General features: G+C 38.4%; 1 protein-coding gene across 1 annotated transcript in view; it reads right to left on the minus strand.

Annotated features, from left to right (window-relative positions):
- ARHGEF28 (Rho guanine nucleotide exchange factor 28) overlaps window positions 1–23,516 on the minus strand; it is a 392,384-nt gene that overhangs the window by 243,556 nt on the left and 125,312 nt on the right. Inside the window, exons 4-5 of the mRNA XM_043976410.1 lie at window positions 12,801–12,948; window positions 7,613–7,906 (exon numbers count right to left, since the gene is read on the minus strand). Of these exons, the coding sequence (XP_043832345.1) occupies window positions 7,613–7,906; window positions 12,801–12,948 (442 nt within the window). The remainder of the gene's footprint in view (window positions 1–7,612; window positions 7,907–12,800; window positions 12,949–23,516) is intronic.

The raw sequence follows: 23,516 nt of genomic DNA on the forward strand, positions 1-23,516 counted from the left end.
TAAAAATCTCATAATTTATATAGGTACCTACGTACCATATTGGTTGTCCAGGTGTTATTTTTCTCCTACAAATATCTGGGTTGGTCATTTGAAGATGTGGTGGCATAGAATATCCTATTGAATTATCATGCCTTTATCAAGGATTCCCTCAATATATTTATAAACTATTATAAAGTTTTTCCAAAGATCAGAGAGAGAGAGAGAGAGAGAGAGAGAGAGAGAGAGAGAGAGCTGTAGGAAAGGAAGAGGAAGGGTCAAAGTGAGTGTGAAAAAGTCCAGTTGTGCCTGCACTTGGAGTGAAAAGTTGGCTGTTGGAATTTCACCTGCTGCATTGCTGCTTTGGGTAAACCTCTGCACTGAAGCTCTCCTCTCCTGATTGGTGACTTCTTCCCCGGGACTATCCTTTTAGGAAGTGTTATGAGGTTAGAACTATTGAGCTTTGAACTGGCCAGCTAGGTTAGAGGACACAGGTCTGGGGTGGTTATCCTTGAGAAATGAAACCATAGGACAGACACACTTAAAGAGGGGAGGTAAGCAGCATCCACTCAGGACTGAGATAACTCCAGGACCACCACCCTTCATCCCAGTCTCCCCCATCCCTTGGGGAGATAATCCTATTAGGTGTGGGGGCTGCCTGAGTGGTGCCAAGGGGACAGAGATAGCTCCAACAACCGCTCCTCATATACCTTCTCCCAAGCCACCCCTCAATAAGGGACATTCCACTCTCAGGTGATCACTTCCATCTACCATCTATAAAATCTATTGCCTTTCTCCTGATTGAGTAGATGGGTATTTCAGAGAACCACATCTCTGGAACTATCTCCCCTCAAGACCCCTCTCAAGGTTTCCTTTCTCTAGCACTTAAATAAAAGATTATTTTATTCTAGTTGGATTTGTGTGTGAGAGGGTGTAATTCTTGTTTGTTTGTTTTTTTAATTGGGCAATGAGGGTTAAGTGACTTGCCCAGGGTCACACAGCTAATAAGTGTTTGAGGCTGGATTTGAACTCAGGTCCTCCTGAATCCAGGGCTGGTGCTTTATCCACTGCACCACCTAGCTGCCCCAAGGGTATAATCCTTTAAAGAGGAATACCTGGGGACAGCTAGGTGGTACAGTGGATAAAGCACCAGCCCTGGATTCAGGAGGACCTGAGTTCAAATCCAGCCTCAGACACTTGACACTTACTAGCTGTGTGACCCTAGGCAAGTCACTTAACCCCCATTGCCCCACAAAATAAAATAAAATAAAATAAAGAGGAATACCTAAGCATCCCCACCACCAATTTCCCCATGACAGGAAGGATCCTAGTTATGCTTTATCTCACTTCTATCTGGAGTTTTACTCTACTCCTTTCCCTCTGGCTTCCACAATGGCCCCGTGCAGGTTCCCTTCCTTCCACTCCCCAACTTTCCAGTTCCTTTTTATATGTTGTCTTTCTTCATTAAAACGTAAGCTCCTTGGGGCAGCTAGATGGCACAGTGGATAAAGCATGACCCTAGATTCAGGAGGACCTGAGTTCAAATCCGACCTCAGACACTTGACACTTACTAGCTGTACGACCCTGGGCAAGTCATTTAACCCTCATTCTCACACGAACACACACACACAAAATGTAAGCTCCTTGAAGGTAGGAATAATTGTCTTGCTTTCTTGTATTCATATCCCCATTGCTCAGCTTGTGGCCTGGCACATAGTAAGTGCTTAACAAATGTGTTTTATCAGGGGCAGCTAGGTGGCGCAGTGGATAGAGCACTGGCCCTGGAGTCAGGAGTACCTGAGTTCAAATCCGGCCTCAGACACTTAACACTTACTAGCTGTGTGACCCTGGGCAAGTCACTTAACCCCAATTGCCTCACTAAAAAAAGCAAAAACAAATGTGTTTTATCAAATAATCTAATTGTTAATGATGTCCTCTCAAGCAGACTTTTGAAAAGTTTTAACATCTGTGATATTTTCTATTTGTTTGATAACTTCAATTCTTCCCAATATCTTGTGTAGAAATATTTTTAACTAGCTGGGCCCAATTTGAGGGGCCTAAACTGACTGGGGTACTTAATCTGGAACTTTTGACTCATTGGCTCTCTGACTGCTATTAACTTAATATGGGCTGTTTAAAAAGTTCCACCACACTGCTCCCAAATTGATAAGCAAAAGATTAAGAAGCCTCTTAACTAAATAATCAAAGCAGAGTTTATTTATGAGATACTATTTACAATTAAGAATACAGGGAAATAAAATGTACAACCTGACTGCATTGTGGCAGGTCTCTTTCCACTGCATCTCTTTCCCACCTGCTGTGCCTGGAACTTTTTTTTAATACAATAAGGGCCGGTGCCGCCTCTTGCCTTAGGGTATGTTCTACTTTCCCTGCTCAGCTACTTTCTAACTCCGAGCCCCTTTCACTTTGTCGATCCCCCTGCTTCTAACTGTCCTCTCCTTACTGCCAATGCTGAACCCCTGTGTTTCTCTCTCACCGACCTCTCCTTCCATTCTCCTAGTGCTCCAGTCTTTCTGTTCTCTTAATCTTCGCTTGCTCCAACCTGTACCCTGTGCTGACCGCTTCTGTGCTCTCCGCTGCCTCCTGTTCTGTCTGTCTGCTCCGTCAGTCTTGCCCTTCAGCCTCTTCCTGTGTACCAACAGACCTTCTTCTAACTGGAAAGCCCTTTCTCACTTTCTCTAGCGTCCTTGTAGCAAACTCCCTGTTTGTCTTCTCCAACTTTTGCCGCCCCTCTAATCTTGTTAACCTATCCCTTTTTGTTCTTGTCCACCGCCTCCCCCCACCGAATCTAATTCTCAGGTCTCTATATATTTTCATTTTCTCCACTCAAATCTCGGGGCTTTTTTTTTACGCCCCCCCCCCCAACACACACACACACACACACACACACACACCAAGCTAATCCGACAGCCAGGGCTGCGGCTGGGAGGACACTCAAGCATCACAGGCATACCACACCCAGGGCTCCAGGGGCCCATGCCCCCTGCTGTGCACCCAGGGGCCTCTCTATGGGCTATGGCAGAGGACAACCTGGGCGAGCCCAGGATCTCTGGGATAGATCCACTAATGTCGGAGGAAGCTGGGGGCTTCCCCCCCCCCCCCAGCTGTCTGACCTGGAGTCTCATACAGCCCACGGGGCTTTTTGGCTCAGCTGAAGCAGAGGGGGAGGGGCACCAGCACCTCCCACACAGAAGAGACCCTGAGGGCCTAAGGCTTTCTAATCTCAGCCCAAAAGTAGCGTCCCCAAATCAAAATAAATTTCCACACTTGAGAATCAATTCCTCGACCTCCTCTAAGTCTGGTTATATTGCTTTTCCCATTTTTTTAAAGAATCTTTTCCAGTTCCTCATGTAGCACATTAGAAACTTTGATGTGCAATCCAAATGTAATAGCTTTACCGTCGATGACATGGAAGATTTATTATGGAAATGTTAACATGCCTTTTCCATTTTTTTATCTTTGTTGTCCTCCTTCAATGTTCTTGGAGTGATTTGGTTTAACTGGGTGCAATGCCAAACTTTCTGAAAATTGTTTTCTATCTCCAACACTTTTCATTGTTTCTTCATGAACACTATTTATAATCTACCACCATCCTCCTCCATAAAAAATTTACAAGTAAGTTTGTATTCTAAACTAGCCACGCTCTTGGCTGTTAACTCTTGCCAGTCAACAAGGAAATCAAATATTTTCTGGCTTCCGGAAGTTTCTAGGGTCTTTTGGCCTCCTCATTATGGCAACTTTACATTAACTAAACTTTCATAATAATGGTAACACTCTGTATCTATTCCTTCTCCTTTATCCATTTCCAAACATCAATAACTTATTAAAATAGGTCAGGTTAAAGTAGATTAATTGCTTGCCACATGTTTTTCTTATTTTGATTATTCTAATCTGGTGTTGCTTTGATCTTTGCTTTTACAAGTCAATGGTCTAATTGTACACAGACAGCTGATTCACAATGACTGCCCACTACCTACTGGACATATGGAACTAGATGTCCCATAGACATCTTAAAGTCAATCTGACCAAATTCAAATTTATTATCTCTCCCCAAAAGCCCTCTCCTTTTCCTATCTTAACAATTATTGTCAAGGGTACTGCCATCCTCCAAGTGACCCTGCCATTCAATTTACTTGACTACTCACTCTCATTCCCCCAATCTAATGTATTGTCAAGTTCCAGCCAATTCCACCTTCATGTACATGCCCCTCTCTCCCCTAACATTTTCATCACCCTGTTAAAGGGTACCTGGACCACTGCAATGCCCTGCTGATTAGTCTCCGTAGCTCAAATCTCTCTCCCCTCTAGTCCATCCTTCACTCAACTATTAAAATAAGTTTCCTAAAGTAGAGGTCTGACCATGTCATTCCCCTTTTCAGTAAATTACAGTGACTCCTTATTGCCTCCAAGATCAAACACAAAATTTTCTGTTGACTTTTAAAATCCTTCACAACCTCTTCCCACATAGACATCCCATTACAGCAGTCTTCTTACACTAACATCATGATCCAGTGACAGTAGCCTCCTTGCTCTTCCTCACAAAGGACACTCCATTTTCCCACTCCTTAGATTTTCATTGGCGGCCTCATGTGCTTGGACTTTTTCCTCCCGCCTCATTTCCACTTCCTCCTGTCTTCAAATCCCAACTAAAATCCCACCTTTTACAGGAAACCTTTCCTGGTATCCCTTAATACTAACACCTTTCTTCACATTATCTCCAAATTATCCTCACTATATATTGCTTGTACACAATTGTTTGTATATAGGTGTTTCACATTGTCTCTCTTTCCCTACCACTCAACAACCCTCCTCCCCAAATCAGAATGTGAACTTCTTGAGAGCAGGGACTGGTTTTTGCCTTTCTTTGTATCCCTAGTGCTAAGCACAATTCCTGGAGCAAAGTAACTGCTTAATAAATGCTTGTTGACTTGACTATTTGAATTGTTCAAAAAGAGCCTGGATAGCCACTTGTGTAGGATACTGCTGAAGAGATTCATCCTTCAGTTAGCATCTGCAGTTGATGAACATGAGTTCATTTTCAACTCCAAAATAGTTTTTTCCTTCTTTCCTTCCTATGATACTTATTATTTTCTGTCTGGAATTCCACTTATTTGCAAAGCCTTCTCTCTCTTATTCAATTTTAAAATCCTTTGTTTCAGGGATTCATCACTGAATATTCATCACTGAATAGCTCACAGCTGTGGGCAAGTTAGGTTGCACATTAGAATGGCCAAGGCAAATCAGATGTATATAGGTAAGGTGCTGGTTAAGTATAACTCTACTAACTGAGGATGACTAATTCACCTCTACTTTTTCATAAGATATACTGAATGTATCCTGAGACTAGAATGAAAGAAACTAGCAATTACCGTCTTCCAGCACATAAAAAATAATATAGGAAATAAAAAGATTTCCAGTTCTTATAAGTCTTTCTATGTCTTTCTGAAATCACATCTTTACTCATAATAGTATCCTGCCACATTACTATATCACAACTTTTTGTGTATAATAATAAATTGTTTTCTAGAATGGTTGTGCCCATTTATGGGTCCACCTACAGTATCTGGGGGTTTTTTTGCAGTCCTTTCAACATTGATGAGTTTCCTTTTTTGTCATCTTTTCTGCTCCGATGGGTATGAAGTAGAATCTCAGCATTGCTTTAATGTGCATTGCTCTGGTAGTTATTTGGAGTATTTTTTTTCAAAAGGCTATAGATAGCCTGGATTTCTTCCCTTGAGAACATACTGTTCACATTCTTAGACAAAAGGTTACTAAACAGTGCATGCCCTTTGACCCAGTTTTACTAATGTTAGCCTTATACCCAAAAGAGATTAAAGAAAGAGGAAAAGATCCATTATGTGTACAAATATTTATAGTAACTTTTGGTGGAGGCAACAAAACTGGAAACTAAGAAAATGTCTAATAATGGAGAAATCACTAAATAAGTTGTGGTATATGAGTATGATAGAATACTGTTAGAAGGAAAAAGATGATTTTTAAAAAACATGAAAAGATTCATATGAACTGATGCAGAATACAGTAAACAGAATCAGAACAATTTCACTTTAACCTCAATGTTATAAAAAGCCACAATTTTGAGGACCTTTATAAACTGATGAATGAAATAACAGAACTAGGAGAATAATTAATACAATTACTCTGGAAAAACAAATATCTATGAAAGCTATAAGAACTGGGATGATATAATGATCATTCACAATACTTTAATAAAATAATAATAAAATAATACTATTCATTATAGCGATATAACAGATTAAGGGGCAGAATAAGATTTTAATTTGTATAAAACCACTGAGGGAATTGATTTTATTTGACAATGCATATTTTATACAAGAAATGTGTTTTTCTTTTCTCTGCCCCACCCCCAAGGGATGGAGAGAAATAGATTTGTTAAAAAAAAAATTAAATAGAAAGGTGGAGGAATTAATACAGATATTAAATGTTGCAAGCACTTTCAGATGAGGTCATTGTATTATTAGTTTTATTTAACCATTTTATTTTTTGTTATTTATTTAGTTTAGTTTTGTTATTTATTTTATTTTTGTTACTTATTTTGTTTTGTTATTTATTTTCTTACAAGAGACCTCTTTCTAGGAGGGCTTAATTTGTAAATGCGGGTAATGTAAAAACAAGACATCAGTAAAACTTATTTTTTTAAAAATCTATGCCTTTAGTGAACATCAGGCTCAATAGTTGCCAGGAGTGTGATGTGGCAGCCCAAAATGCTGATGATCACAGATTACATTAAGAAAGAGAGCACTTCCTCTTTATTCTGCCCCAGTCAAACCACTGCTAAAATATGGTATTCAGTTCTGGGTGTCATAGTTTGAGAAGGCTATTGAGAAGCCAGAAAGCATATAGTAGAGGGTAACCATAAGTCTATACCATGAGGACTGGTTGGATAAACTGGGTATCCTTAGCCTGAGAAATCTCAGGGGATACAGGACAATTGTGTTCACATATTTGAAGGGTTGTCATGTGGAAGGTCTAGACTGACTCATTTTGTTTGACCCCAAAGGACAGAATCAGAAGGAGTGGGTAGAAATTGTAAAGGCAAATTTATGCTTGACCTAAGGAAAATAACTTCCTAACAACTAGAGCTGTCCAAAGTGGGCTGACTAGAGAGGAGTAGGTTGCCCCTCATTGAAGGTCTCCAATCAGAGTCTGAATGGCCACTTCATCATCATAGCTAGCATTTATATAGCTCTTTATATAGCTCTTGCAAAGCATTTTTACAAATATTATTTCATTTCATATTCAAAACAACCCTAGGAGGTGGATTCTTTTACTATCTCCATTTTACAGAGAAGGAAACTGAGGCATATAGAGGTTAAATGACTTGGCCAGGGTTACACAGCTAATAAGTGTCTAGGACTGGATTTGAACTTAGGTCTTTCTGACTCCAAGTCTACTGCCTCCTCCACTGCACCACCTCACTGCTCGGGTATGTCATAATGGTGATTTCTTTGGGGTTGGCATTAGAGTAGATAGCCAACAAGGCCTTTTCAAGCTCTCAAATGCTGTGATTCTGTTATGGTTTGGTGCATCTTGAACTGTACTTAGAGAGGCAAACATTCTTCCAGTGAAAACTTACCTTCTTCTGAAGAATTTCCCATGACATTCCACCCAAATGGCAACTCCAAGTGAGCCATAGCCATTACAAGGTCTTCATCCAAAGCATGAAGCTCTTTCACCTTGAGACCCAATTGATCAAGTAGAGTCTGATGACTGCTACAGGTGAAAGAGCCAACTTGGCTCACAAGAGAACGGGACAGCCTGCAAGCCACATTGTCCTTGTATATAATAGAACAATACCCCATGGTAACCGGGGAGTAGCCTTCTGAGTACAGACACGTTGACACTGATACAGTTTCCTCAAGTCCATGGCCTGAAATGCAAAAGAAGAATTAATGTACCTTTAATCTTTGAGGAACTGTAAGAAAGACATTTCCTCCTCTATAAAAAAACTTGATTATTATTTAAGAAGATATCTTAAGAATGTATCTGAAATTACATGACCTTTCTAAAGTTCCAATGAGTGGGTCTGAGCACCCAGCTGCATTAAAAAGGCAGACAATGCCCTCAGAACAGCTCCCATCACTATAGAGGAAGAGAAGAGGGCAGGCTGGGAGCTTAGCTGCCTATCTCTCTAACTGCTGTTAATGAATTTTGGCAGAACCAGTGGGACCAAATTAAAATGACATCCCCTTTGTGTTCTTCCTGGTTTCTAATTTTAAATTAATCTTTTTGAAGAGGAGTCATGGACCCTCTTGGTCCATGGCACCTTCCTGAGTATGACCTGAACTAGATTAAAATGTAATTGGGAAATATTTAACAAATATGTAAAAATATAATACACCATAGATAATGTTAACTTATGGTTTTCTAAGTAGATATGAGGCTGATAGAGGTCCATTTCTATTTGAGTTTAATACAATTGCTTTTTATGCTTAGGTACAGTCTTCACTCTTTTGGTATTACTATTTTGAACAGATATTGGGAATTTATTCAATTGTTTAAAAAATAAAAATATAGCCATCATCACAACATGATTTCAATCAGAAATGTCCATCAGAATAAACAAATAAATGACCTCTGCTATTTTCCTGTCTGCCATGTGTTACTGAGTACAATTATTATTTCACACATTAATTTTCTTATTATCTTTACATAGAAATTTAAGTCACTAATGTAAAAATAAATAAATGAATTATGTATCCCCATATGGAATTTCTTTATAACTGTTCCTTTCCCAATCAAACTAAGGCTGAATGTTAAAGAGGAGGAAGGAGGTGGGAACTTACCAGGCATGCACAGATACTGTCATTTCTCTGACATTCCTGACCCTAACTACCTGTAATCTTGAAGTATCTTCACAAGGTCACAGAAGGCCCAGTTTGGATGGGATTTCAGTGATAAATACCTCTGCCCATGCCTGAATAGGAATCCCCTAATAGAACATCTCATTTAAATATTATCAGTATTATAAATACCCAAATTAACTATAAAGGAGATATGAAGGAAGATGCTATCTATATCCAGAAAAAGGACTGATAAAAAGAAGTATGTGTAGTATAATTTTACATATATATGTGTGTGTGTTTATATACTTGTGTCTAATGGTTGTCATCTTCAAGGGGAGGGAAAAATTTCCATGATAATTATATATTTAAAAGGAATAGCAAGTTGTACATAATAGACTTGCAGTTTCATGTGCAATCATTTATTATTATACTGTTATGGATGCTTGCTTCATTCTATAAATTAAAAATAAATATTTTAATAAAAAAACAGTGGTCATCCAGCTTTTGCTTAAAGACTCATTACCTCATGAAGTAACCTATTTTACTTTGCAACAGCTATAGTCTCTAGGAAGTTTTTTACATTAAAATAAAATCTGCCTCTGTCATTTCTACCCATTGTTCTTAGTTATACCCTCTGGGACCAAGTAAAACAAGCTTAAACCAGCTTCCTTATGACAGACCTTCAGATAACTGAATAAAGAGTCTGTCTCTCCTCCCCCATCTCCAAGTTTTCTCTTCTTGGCCTTTCTGCTTTTTGTAATAGTAGAATCCCTAGGGAGAATATTTTCCTTCCTACATTTTCTTAGCTCTACCTTCATCCACCCATACATACTATTTCTCCAAAGTAAAACTGCATCTGCCCAGCAAGCCAAGTCATTTTTTTCAAGGGCAATAGGATAGAGAGCTGTAGAGGACCTCTGTGAATATCTTGGTCAAACCACCCATTTTACAGATGAGGAAATGGGGGCCAGAGAGGCTGTGACTTGCTAAAGCTCAAAATACCAGTAATAAATAGCTGAGACAGGACTTGAATTCACATCCTATGACTCAAAATTCAGTTTTTCTTCCCCTATGCTAGCCTGTCTTTCTTTTTCACTCTTAGCCACATGACAAAACATTCAGAGACAGCAGAATTTCTAGAAATTAATAATATACTATACAAATCGACAGAATTAGAATGAGGTAAGAAATCAACTTCACCAGTCGGCCTCTACAAGACTCCCTTTTTCCTCTAGCAAAGGAGAAAGGAGAACCATTGGGCAGATGTACAAATGAACTCTGAAGAACTTCAACACCACTGCTACCCAGGATTTATGCACCAAAGGTAAAGCAACTGACACCCCTTATAAGAGCCCTAGCAAATGACTCCAGAGAACAGTATTGTATGAAATCATGAGATGATGATGTGACACAGTTGCTCATATTGTCTTTTTGGAAGGTTGTTTCTTCTAGAAAGTGGGTATAGCATACAGCACACAGCAAATAACCTGCATCTGAGAAATATGATGGCCCATTGATCACACACTTGAAATCAACAGTGAGACAAAGAAAATGGTCTCTGCTCTCAGAGTTTGCAACATAATAGGTGATGTCTCTCCTGAAGCACAAAGTGGGAAGGGGAAGAGGGGAAAAGAAATGAAAATTCAGAAATTTTACTAATCTGGTGACATTTTTGTTTTCTTTCTCATAGAAGATGATCGGGACATTTACAGTAAGGCTGTAGAGCAGAAAGAAAACTAAAGATGGAGAGGGAGCAATAAAAAGGATAGAAGGAGGGGCAGCTAGGTGGTGCAGTGGATAAAGCACCAGCCCTAGATTCAGGAGGACCTGAGTTCAAATGTGGCCTCAGACACTTGACACTTACTAGCTGTGTGACCCTGGGCAAGTCACTTAACCCCCATTGCCCCAGAAAAAAAAAAGGATAGAAGGATGAAAGAGGCAATTAACAAAGAAGGCAGAAGGAAAGGGAGAAGCTGGCAGAGTACAGAGAAAGACTCATTTTGGAATCACCTCTATTTAGTTGTTCTTCATTTTCTTAAGGAGCTCTCAAGTCAGGAAGGGAAGAGTTAAAAATTGTTTTCATTTACAACAAAAAAAATCCTACGTTATTAAAGGAATCAGATAACAGGCAGGTTTCAGATCACTGGCTAGCCCCCAGTGGAGCTGTAAGCTTCCTATGTGTCTCTTCACAATGGTCAAAGTCACTGTACAATGCCATATTTATATTTTGCTCTCCTTCCAGGTACCACAGTTAGAGTGCCAAAAAATCTGGCAATGAACTTGTTTTCAGAAGGTGAGTCCATCTGTCTTACAGACTGAAAAGGTTACCACCTATATGGTGTGATTTAAAGAGCTGAGCAAAGTAGGGTAGGTAGGTGGCCCAGTGGCTAGAGCACTGGCCCTAAAGTCAGAAGTACTTGGGTTCAAATTTGGTCTCTGACATTTACTAGCTATGTGAGCCTGGTCAAGTCATTTAACCCTGATTGTCTCAAAAGAGGGAAAAAATGTTGAGGAAACTCCTCCTGTCCAAAAATGTCATAGAATCACTGAATCTCCAAGTTAGAAAGGAACACAAAGGGTACAGTTCTGGCACATAATGGGAGTTTAATAGTTCCTAGTTTACTGACTGTTCTAGTCCAATTTGTGTCTATTCAAGAATGCCCGGGCAGCTAGGTGGTGCAGTGGATAAAGCACCAGCCCTGGATTCAGGAGGACTTGAGTTCAAATCTGGCCTCAGACACTTGACACTAGCTGTATGACCCTGGGCAAGTCACTTAATCCTCATCACCCTGAAAAAAAAAATTGGAATAAAAAAAAGAATGTCCTCTACAACATCCCTAGCAAGGGAGATTTCATCTTCTGCTGGAAGACTGTTGTTCATCCTTCACTCTCCAAGGGGACCAATGACATCATGGGTGATATCTTGACTTGCACATGAATTGGATTTCAGTGAGACAAAGCTGCACAAAGTCACCAGCTTCACTCTCTCTTCCAGTCATCAAAGTCCAGTGGCAAGACAACAGTCGAAATGGCTGGCCATGGCCTAAGATGCAGTGGATAACCTTTGGTGCTTTTCATGTCTGACCAAGCTCTAAGTATCTCACAGCACCTGCTTCAGCTGCCCTGTACAGTGGAACAAATTATTCTTATTCACCCATTCCATATTCATATGCTTAGGATAGATATCCACCTACCTCCCAAGGTAGGAAATTGGGGGGGGGGGTTTAGGAAGTTTTTTCCTTGTCTTAAGTCTAAATCTGCCTTTTTTCCTCAATCAATATTTGAATCACTGCTTTGGACAAATGCCATAATTGTCCTCTTAAAATGAAAAAAAAGACACCTGAGAAGCATAATACTTTAAGCTATTAGCACCCATTTGCACATTAGAATGGATTAAATGCTCAGATTAACTAACTAGCTGTCGCCTTGAAAAGGGGAGAACAAGGTCCTGAAGAATGGGTTACAGGCCACATGCAATGTGATGGAAAGCAGGAAGAGGAGAAAGAAAGGTCTAGAGCATGTTACCCTACCCAGAGAGGGTAAACTCAACTGAGGTGCTGCAGTGGAAAGCCCTGGGCAACTGGGGGTCAGTATTTGATGGAGTGGGGGGCAGGGGAGGGGGAGGAGCTGCTAAAAAGAAAATAGGAAGTCACTATAAAAACAAACTCTATTTCATAGCCTTGTCTTAGGTCATCTCTGGCATGAGGCCCTAAAGAGACAGCATTTCTTTTGTTGCCTCATTTTGGCATTACTACAAAATTCTTAATTCTGGTAGTGTCTGATCTCAGATGCTGTGACAACTCTAACAGACAAAGTCCCATAGTGCTTGAAAGCAAGCTGGCTTTCCCAAAGCTAGACCTGCCCCTCACTCAGGACACTGTGTTTTCTTTTTCTCCTAGTTTGCTTCCTGTTTAAAATGCTCTATAACCAAAAAAAAAAAAAGTCTACAGACATATTTCCTAATTGGGAAATGCTTACCTGGAATGCTAGACTGGAGGATATTATCTCCAATGCGTTGTGCAAATGTCACATGCCTTTGATGAGATCCATTGTAAATAAAATAAAATTCAGCATCTTTAGGGAGGTAGACATTTTTGTCAAACTGTGCATGCACTATCGTCTGCCCCTGGAAAGTGAACAAAACAGATCATAAGCTTTGGCTTGGAGAAACAATAAAAAAATTTCCTTAAGTAAAAATACATCATCTATTATATTAACAATGTATTACATATTATATAAATTAGTTGTTTAAACAGTTTGTTGTGTAAGTCTTCTAAAAACAATACTTTTTAGAATGGGCAAAATGTATTCATGAACATGTGTGTACACACACACACACACACACACACACCTAACAACAACAATCAATCAATCAATTTGGACTCATGGCATTTTGTTTCTATTCCTTAGTCTGAAACTTCTTGGATGGCAAACACATTTTTTGTCTACACCTTATACTGGAGGTCCAATATCACTATGAGAATGAAAATGTTCCTGATAACTAGTATTTGATAATGGCATTGGTAAACTTTTGCCCAATACTGGACCCTGACAGGACTTTTCTAAGCATCTTAAGTGATTTCAAGGCCACCAAATGAATTAGCATTACCCTCCATGTTTCATGTTTCCCATATCATTTCCAAGAACTGCACCCAACATAAAAGCTTTATTTCTTTGAACTACTAAAGGCTCCCTCATACTTTTCCCACTGCTGGATCTGATGAGTACAGAACACTTAGGATTTTTAACCTGGAGCCCTATGGACTTTTTCTAAATTTTGATAATTGGATTTCAAAGTAATTAATTTCCTTTGTAATCCTATACACTTAAAAATATTATCATGAGAATGGGCCCATACATTTTACCCAAAGGGTCCATGACACACACAAAAAAAAGTGAAGAACACTAGAAATGGAGGCTGACATCATTGAAAATTCATTGACATTCTAGAAATGACTCACTGAATGATAAACTTTTTTCTTTTTTTGGTGGGGGGTGGGGAGCAGGGCAATGAGGGTTAAGTGACTTGCCCAGGGTTACACAGCTGGCAAGTGTCAAGTGTTTGAGGCTAGATTTGAACTCAGGTTCTCCTGAATCTGGCCAGTGTTTTATTCACTGTTCCACCTAGCTGCCCTCTAATAAGATATCTCCTCCTTTTTTTGCAGGGGGTAATAATAAAATTAAGCTACACATTTTTTTAAAAAGTAAAGAAATGGATTAGGCTTCCAGATGGGCCCAAGAAGAAACACTAAAAGACTTCATGTCTTCTGGACACTCCCTGACCCAAGAACACAAAACACAATACAAAGTAGGGCTCTGAGAGAGTGGGAGAAGACTGCAGGGACCTTTGGGAGTGTTAGAAAAAAGGGAAACCTGGAGGTGGAAAGGGTCACACGTTTCTAGAGAGCCTCCAAAACTTAGTCTATCATTCAGTGAGGCATCTGAGCATTTGGATGCTTGCCTGAACCAAGTACAAACTAGCATTCAGAAAGATTTCCTCATCCCTCAATACTATTTCGGAGGGGGAGAAAACAAAAGGAGGGATGTAGGCATTATTATTTTAATTGAGATTTACTAATATCAGCATATATGTGTGTATACATTCAAAAGGATATAAAACTTAATACCAAGTATGACTGAACCCATAGGATGAAAGAACAAAATTACATTCAAGACTTCTCTAACAGACTGAAGCTATTTAATCCTCTGAAACAAAGCATTTCACCAGCATAAAAACAGGGCATGTACTATTTTGCTTTGTAATCCTATACTCAAAATTATTTGCTTTAAAAACATCATATATCAGAATAATTTAATTCTGGTTGTAGCACTCTAAAGAAATCCTAGTTTGCAATGAGAATATATACATATGCTTCTTGTTCTTTTTTTTGGGGGGGGGGGCAGGGCAATGAGGGTTAAGTGACTTGCCCAGGGTCACAAAGCTAGTAAGTGTCAAGTGTCTGAGGCTGAATTTGAACTCAGGCCTCCTGAATCCAGGGCCGGTACTTTATTTACTGTGCCACCTAGCTGTCCCCCGTGTGTTTCTATATGTATGTACCTGTATAAATATGTGTGTGCTTTCTCATATGTATGTACACATGTATATGTGTATACATATGCTGACATATATGTATATACATGTGTATAAAATCAATAGGCAGTAACATGCCAGGAAAAGGACCTGAAATTTAAAAAAAAGTTCAATGTCATATTGGCTAAAAAAGGAAGAACAGCTTGCTTTAGTTGAGTTCCTGGTTGCTGAGTGAATTAATTATCTACAGGCAGAATTGTCCTGACCTGCAATTGAATGGTTTTGTATTTTTTTTATAGAAAACAAATTGCATAAAAAGATCACAGTTTTTCAGAGTCCACACAAGGATATCTAATCTGCATCTATTCAAAACACCTATCATATTACTGTTTTACTTGGTCGGGTGAACAAGGACTATAGCTTTCAATAGAGTTTAATTACAGCCTTCTTTGAAAAAACACAACATACAACAGGACAACCTCACAACTCAATTCTTTCAAAAGTCCTACCACACTTTACAATCACCAGTAAAAGAAGACACTGGATTATCAAAGTGATCTTTTTTTTAGAAAGATGGTATTGAAAAGCAGGCCCAGAAATCTAAGCGAGTAGAAATAATTATTGAAGAAATGATATTCACCAATGACCAGTAGGCTCTGATTTGACAAATCACAAAAGACACCTGAAAGATATGCAGAAAACTGATCCTTTCAGAGGAGAGGAAGGGGGAGGGAGCTTCTTCACTCTGAAAAGTACCATAATTGTTCAGATAAAAGTTTAAGAGGAAGAATTAACATCTCTGAGAAATAAGGAAAATAGTTTTGGAACTATGCAGAACTGAATATATCATCTAAAAGATTAAAAAAAAAAGAAAAGCAGTATAGTAGAGAGATTTATAATTTCATATGAAATCCTCTTTTTCTGTTCTTCGTATATGGAAATGCTCGTGTTTGTAATGTACACAATAACAAAAAATTAAACATTTTTATAAGTAAGAACTAATATTCAGGAAAACACACTAAAGAGCTTCACAGGAAGTCAATAAAGGGAATGTAACATGGGAAAGGATCCTGTTTGAATGAGAATGCCAAAAGTGCCCAATTTTTTGTTTAGGAAAGAAGGCTCCTAACCACTGTGGTCAAAGGATGCTAATCTGGTTACTATCCTAGTCAAATTTCTACTTGGAGGATTCTAGTTTGACCATTTGATTCCCCATCTGGATTCAATTGTAAGCATTGCCTCCAGCAGTTTGGCACTTTTCACTTTCCTGATTCTATGGGCAAGGGTGTCAGAATCCATTTCCCTTCAGTCCAAAGCATCCACAATCATTCCTAAGAGGTCAGGTAAAATCCAAAATGGGACAACAGCAGGAGGGTAGAAACGCAAAATTAACTGATGACTATACAAGAACTTTGTGACCCCCCCCCCCAAGGAGCTTTTAATAGTAAATGAACTTTCATTATCAAGTGAGAAAGATTATTATCTTCTATCCCAGCAACCCAAGAAAGAAGCTGTCAGCAGAGAGATGGAAGTGAGAGGGAGAGCTCCTAACCATGAACGTCAGATATCTGACTACAGCACATGTAAAATTCCAGAAGCTTTTCTGAAAGTCTGCATGAAACTAACATCCAGCATAAATAGAAGAACCAACGCCTATCGTCCTAGAACAATAGAGGTCTTAAATAATGGCAGCTAAGCCTACTCCAAGTAGTACAAACTTGAGGCCTTTAAACATTTGTTTAAACAAAGACCTTACCTATTTGAAAGCAGATAAAGTTCCTGTGGCATTTCAAGAAAGAACATAATCACGGGGAAAACTATCATTTATCATTATTTAGCTAGGTATAGTGGAAAGGGTACTCGATTTGGAGTCCAAGGGCTTATTTGACATAGGGTAAGTATTTTCATCACTCTGTGCCTCGGTTTCCTCATCTGAAAAAACTAAGGACTTGCAGGGCAGCTAGGTAGCACAGTAGATAAAGCACCGGCCCTGGATTCAGGAGGACCTGAGTTCAAATCCAGCCTCAGACACTTGACACTTACTATCTGTGTGACCCTGGGCAAGTCACTTAACCCTCATTGCCCTGCAAAAAATAAAATAAAATAAGAATTTGGACCAGATGATCTCTTGAGGTCTCTTCCAGTTCTATATGATATGATTCTATAAGACAATTTCACCTTCAGTGTGCTTCCAGCATATCATCGTCTTAAATTCTCAATAAAGAGACATAAATTTGAAGTTAAAATTCTCCCCAAAAACCTCAGAAAATAAATAACTTAAGTGCAGCTTTCACCTTCCTCATCATAAACTTATTTTAATATCCATCTAGGAAGTGAAAAAACAAAAACAATAATGTGCGGGTTTTTTTTTAATTTACATAATTTGCAGTGCAGACTCTAGAATCTTGCTGGAGCTGAACCATTCTTGCCAACAAATAACAAAACTACACCAACCCACTTACTTTTTTTTTTTTTCAAAAAAGGGTGCTAATTTTTAATGTTCTAGTCGAATTCTAATTTTGAGTATTCAAGACTGCCTACATTCCCATATGGATTCAAGTGGCTGCTTCGTTTAAGTTCAAAACTTTCCTGAGTAAGTCTTTTAGAATCTATAACAAAATCTCTCTCCTTCTATTCACAAATGTCCCTTTTCCCCTCAAATGTAATTTCCAAAATACAAAACACTCACAAATACACTCCTAGAAGGCTAAGTATTACCTATAAACAAACAAAAAAAGAAAGTAAAAGGAAATTAATTTTGATTAAACATTTACTAGGAAAAGCAAAAGTAATAAATGAAATAAGTATTTTACTATCAACCAACTTAGGTGTGTTCTCTCACGGATGGAAAGTTCTGTTTGTCAAGTTGAACTGAGATTCCCCAGGAATCCTAACCCTCTTCTTAGATTAATTCATTCAGTTCATTTGATTTAAATAAACATTTATGAAACAATTGCTAGGTGCCAGCTACTGTGCTAGGTCCTGGTTATATGCATAGACAAAAGTGAGACAGTACCTGCCCTCCAGGGGCTTGCATTCACTTGAGGAAACACAATATGTGTTCAGTCAATATAACCATAAATAAAAAGTAATTGGGGAGGGAGAAACGGAAAGCCCTAGCAAATGGAAAGATCAAGAGACACCGACCCTCAGAGGGAGTTAGTGTTTCCAAGAAGCAGTGGGAAGGAAGGAGAATATCTGAGGCAGGATGGAGAACCCATCGAACAGAAGGGGAGACAAATGGAATATGTGTTTGGGAGGAAATAAAGTGAAATGAATCTAGAGAAATGGACTAAGGTCAGATTATGAAGTGCTTTGAATGCCAGGGGAATTATTAAGAGCATTTAGACCTTCTCAAAGAACCAATGGATTATGTAAACTCCTAATCATGACTTCTACAGACATTTTAAATGAAAACAACTTGCACATTACTACAGATCAAAAGTAATTAGTGGAACTGAGGTATCTGATCCCTCCAGCAATTCAGTTAGCTTAGCCACATTTTATTTCTGTGGTATATGATGTCTTTTAGTTACATAATTTGATGTATTTAATTATACGGTGCTACTACTGCATGATTGCAACAAGCTCATCTGTTGGGCTAAAGTCATTTCAATTTAACAAGCTTCATTTAGTAGCTAAAGTATAACTATACAAAAGCAGGCAGATGAAATCTGTTTTTAACTTTGCTCATGAAAGCACAATATAATATAGTGAGAAAGGCAGTGCAGTATAGTAACTAACCTTAGTCAGGAAGCCCTGAGATCACAGATTACAACTTTAGAGCTGCAAGGAATTTTAGAATTCATGTAATCCAACTCATTCACTTTACAAATGAGGAAAGATGTTAAACATTGTGATGAAGTTATATTACAAATTATCATTGACTTCCTGGTACTATATAAATAAGGTATCCTCTAAGAAAATAGCCACAGGTGATTTTCTTTCTCATTTCCTATTATATGTGTGTGTGTGTGTGTGTGTATGTATATATATACACACACACACACACACACATATATATATATAGTGTGTGTATAATCTTACATATTGAAATACAAAGACTTCTTCCAATTCACTTAAAGTCAACAAACACTTAACACCAACTATGTACAAAGCACTGTCACTAAGCTATAAAAATACAAAGACATAGACAAAGAGTTCCCTGTTATCTTCCTAGCAACATAAGGTATAGATAGAGTATTATAGTCTTAGAATATTTCTGAGAAGGGAATGGAATATGTGTTGCCATTATTTTATTGCAGACTCAGAAATTAAGAAATTTGTCTGAGATCACAAAGCCAAACAGGTGGTCTTGGGACAAAGCTTCCAGTTTCTCAATTTATGTCCAGTGCTTGACTCACAAGTTTAGGCTCTCCTCCTAAAAGTTCTTAAAGATTGAGATTCTATTCTGTCAAGCAAAATACCATATTCCCAAGAGTACTGGCATATTATTTGATTAAGAGATCATTTTATATATACTTGAACTGTTTCTGAAAAATAAATAGTATCGATAATGGCATACCTGGCTTAGAGTAGACATGTCTATGTTTCTTGATTGCTTTAATTTGCACCTTCACAGCTAACTAGATGTTTATAAGCCTCAGGCATTATCTTTAAAAAATCTGACTTTCATGTGACAAGCTCAGTATTCTATAAACTCAATATCATAACAAAATAAAACTTCTGGCCCCATGGATACGCAAAATAGTGGTGCACACAATAATTTAAGTTAAAATAGTATATTATCTTATGTGATACAAATAGGTATTCAAGTGAAAGATAAAGACATCATTAAAGGAAGGAAAACAATTAAAATGGAGGATATGTGTACCAGTAATTGTGATCATGTAACTTGCATATCAATAAATCATTTTTAGTAAGACATATTTTCATATTAATTTTAGATGCTTACTATTCAGACTTCAGCATCCAACTTACTACTACTCTCAAATAAATAGCAGAACTGCACATCATAAATACTCTGTGACTTTAATATTTGGCAGAATGACTAACCTTGACAGAATCTGTTCAAAACTGGCCTGAATAAGAAAGCATCACAAAGGATTGTTTACAATAGCTGAAGCAAGGTTAAAACAAGCTTTTTTCTACTTACTTTTAGGGTACTAACTTTACTTAGAGGTGCCATAAATATGTAGTACTCACAGAAAACACTTTTAACACTTTGGGCAAAATAGTGTAGTGGAAAGGGCATTAAATGGGGAGTTGATGACCTAGATTTTATTCCCGTCTTTGTTCTCTCCATTTCTGAAAATTGCCTGCTCCTCATATATTTCTTAATTTCTATAATATCTATGGAAATAAACCCTAGAAAATGCCCTTTTATTCTAAAAAAAAGGTGTACTTAACCTGGACTCCATAAATCCATCTCAAGTGGTCTGGGGATAGATTTCACAGGGTTCATGAACTTGGATGGGAAGGGTGGGAGGGGAGGGGGACCACATTTTTATTTCAATATAAAATGGCTCAGTGGATAGAGTTATGGATCTGGAGTTAGGAAGACATGAGTTCAAATCCTACCACAGACACTTATTAGCTGTGTGACCCTGGGCAAGTCCCTTAATATCTGTATGTCTCAATTTCCTCATCTATAAAATTGGGGATAACTCTGACCTCTCACGGTTGTTTTGAGGATAAAATGAGATAATACTTGTAAAGTACTTTGCACATCCCAGAGTACTACATAAAGACTAGCTTTCCCATTAGATTGTAAACTCCTTGAGGGCAGAGACTATCTTTTACTTCTTTTTGTATGCCCAGTGCTTAGCACAATGCCTGACATATAGTAGCTACTTAATAAAAATCAATTGATTTTTTTTTAAATCGCAGGTATTTTATGGATGTAAAGACATTATTGTGAGTAGTGACATTATTGTGAGGCTTGACTAGACTACCTAAGGGATCCAAGGTACCAAAAAAGGTGAAGAATCTTTGGTCTCAAGCGTCTTAGTGGCTAGGATAACATGGGAAAGAAGGAAGTAGACACTAGAGCCAGGTAGACATTCAGTTTTCTCCCTTGTAACAAAAGGAAGTTGGAACAGATTATCTCTAAGGTCTTTTTGACCTATACACCAAAGGAATCATGTTGTTTTAAGGAATCAGAAATCCAGGAGGCTCTGGGTCATGAGAGAGAATTCAGTAATCTGGGAAGATTTAGAAAACAGAAGTCAATAGCCCTCAGGCCGAATGCCAACATCCTCTGGACTGGTTCCAAGAAGAGGAACCAGGACCCTAAACCTTTTTTTTCAGCATTCTTTGCAAGTACTTTGACACTTCAATGGAGCTTCATTTGTTCTTTCTTCCCAGGATGAGGATGCTTAGTGCCTGGGATGGGGTGTGGAGGGAAGCAGAGATTCTGAATGGATAACCACATAACCTTGGGTTTTCAAAAAACCCTGACAGGAAGAAGAGAGGAGATCTTACTTCAGGAAAAATAACACTACAGCCTATACACTGGGACACAGCCTGTTTTATGTTCATCTGTAGAGTCTTATACCTTATTTCTGGTCATAATTGACTGGGACCAAAAGTTGATCAAATGGTAGAAGATGGTGATAATCTTATGCTAATTATGAATACCACTTGATATCGCCATGATTTTCATAATCTGATTATATTGTCTTCTATTATGATGTGAGATCTAACTGGTTTATACCACTGGCTAACTGGATCCAGGAAGGAGTTTCCTGAAGTGGGATGAGTCAATGAGTTAATTAGATTATGGTGTAATAAATCCCCGAGACCACATCATGTGCTTATTACATAGCCTAAGAGTAAGGCTTGCATCCTTCATGAAGACAGCATATACCTATCACCTACCAAAATTAATAATAGTCTAGTCAACAAAAATTTTCCCACATATTTCTTCTAGATTTTTTGTCGCAGACAAGTTTTATATCTATAATACACTAGTTAAATATTTAAACAACCAAATCAAAAGGACCAAAGGAATTTTCAACTTTAAGCCACTAGTTCAAATTTAACCCAGATTGGTAGTGCTGTAAATGGTTATCATTTGAGGCTAATGGTTTACATAAAACCAGCTATTTTTAGGGACTAGCTGTTGAACAGCAAACAATGAAATGAATAGCTTGGACTGAAAGAAAAAAGGGGAATAAAGAGACCCTCAAAATGTATTATTTCCTACTAGCCAAAGATCAGAGCATGAAAATAGCTTGTTATAGTTTTTAAAAGCATGTAACATAATCCTTCCATATATACCTGCCCTCACCACATACTTCCCTTACTGCCAAGTAAGTGTGGGGCATGGTCTCTTTTGTGCCTCACACCCAGATATCATACCTATCCCCAGACATCATACCTGTCAGCAGCAACAGCTGTGCCCAGAATAAGAATGGTTTTCTGGCTGGAAAACATTTCCAAAAAAAGTGAGACTAAGACCTTGGAGACATATTCACTAGGATACAAGGGTACCATTTTAAAAATAAAATCTCATTGCCCAAACAAGAGACAGTGGGTGAAAAACATTAAGCCAGGTTAAAGAACAAAGGATTGGAAAAACAATGATGGTTTGGAACAGAGCAATCTGATTTCTATTTCTGATGTCACTTTTGTCATTCAAGGGTTTTTCAGTTATGTCTGACTTTGTGACCTCATTTGGTGTCTTCTTGGCAAAGATACTGGAGCGGTTTGCCCTTTCCTTCTCCAGTTCATTTTACAGATGAGGAAACTGAGGCAAATAGAGTGAAGTGACTTGCTCAGAGTCACACAGCTAGGAAGTGTCTGAGACTAAAGTGAAACTCAGGAAGAAGAGTCTTCCTGATTCCAAGCCAGGTGCTCTATCCACTGTACCACCTAGAGCTGCCCTTTATTATCACTACACTCTAATTATATGACCTTAGGCAAATCATATAACCTTACTAGACCTGTTGCCTCATCTGTAAAAAGAAGGCACTAGACTAGATAAGGAGCGAAAATCCTTCCTTTCTGGCTCTAAAATTCTATGATCATCTTTTTGTCATGAAGGGAAGAGTCCCAGACACATGGCCACAAGCTAGAAGAGCATGATGTGAATAAAAAGAATTGAGATACAGGGAGAAGAATAAAAGAGACAGAGGAGAGAAAGCAGGCACAGTGGGGAGGGCTAAGTAGAAGAAATGTGCCCCAATGGCAAGTAACTAGACTGAAGAGAAGTTGGAACGAAACAGAGCAACAATGTGGCTAATTGAAGAATAATCATTCCTACATACTTGGAGCTTTAAGGTTGATAAAATACTTCTCTCACAAACCCCCCCCCCCGCAGTGTAACTGCTATTATTTCTATTTTTTACAGATGAGGAAAACTCAAGTGCAGAGAAGTTAAGTACCTTCCCAAGGTCACATGGCTAGTAAGTAACAAACCCAGGCATCCTGGCTCTAAGTCACTCACCCCATAATGCCAAGCAACCCAGGAAAAGGACACAGGAAAAATAGGGAACAGGTTGAAATACAAACATGAAAAACAAGGGAGGGATGGTGGGGGTGGGGGGAGAAATCTAATAAACAAGAAACTGTGATTGATATTTAGAAAAATAAAAGCTGATATGAATTCAAATTGAGAACACAGAATGAAAAATTAATAAAGGGCAGGAGGGGTGTGAAAGACACAATACTGTGATAGACTATTCATTCCCCACTGTACT

The sequence above is a fragment of the Dromiciops gliroides genome, chromosome 1 (assembly GCF_019393635.1).
Source record: "Dromiciops gliroides isolate mDroGli1 chromosome 1, mDroGli1.pri, whole genome shotgun sequence".
Lineage (NCBI taxonomy): Eukaryota > Metazoa > Chordata > Mammalia > Microbiotheria > Microbiotheriidae > Dromiciops > Dromiciops gliroides.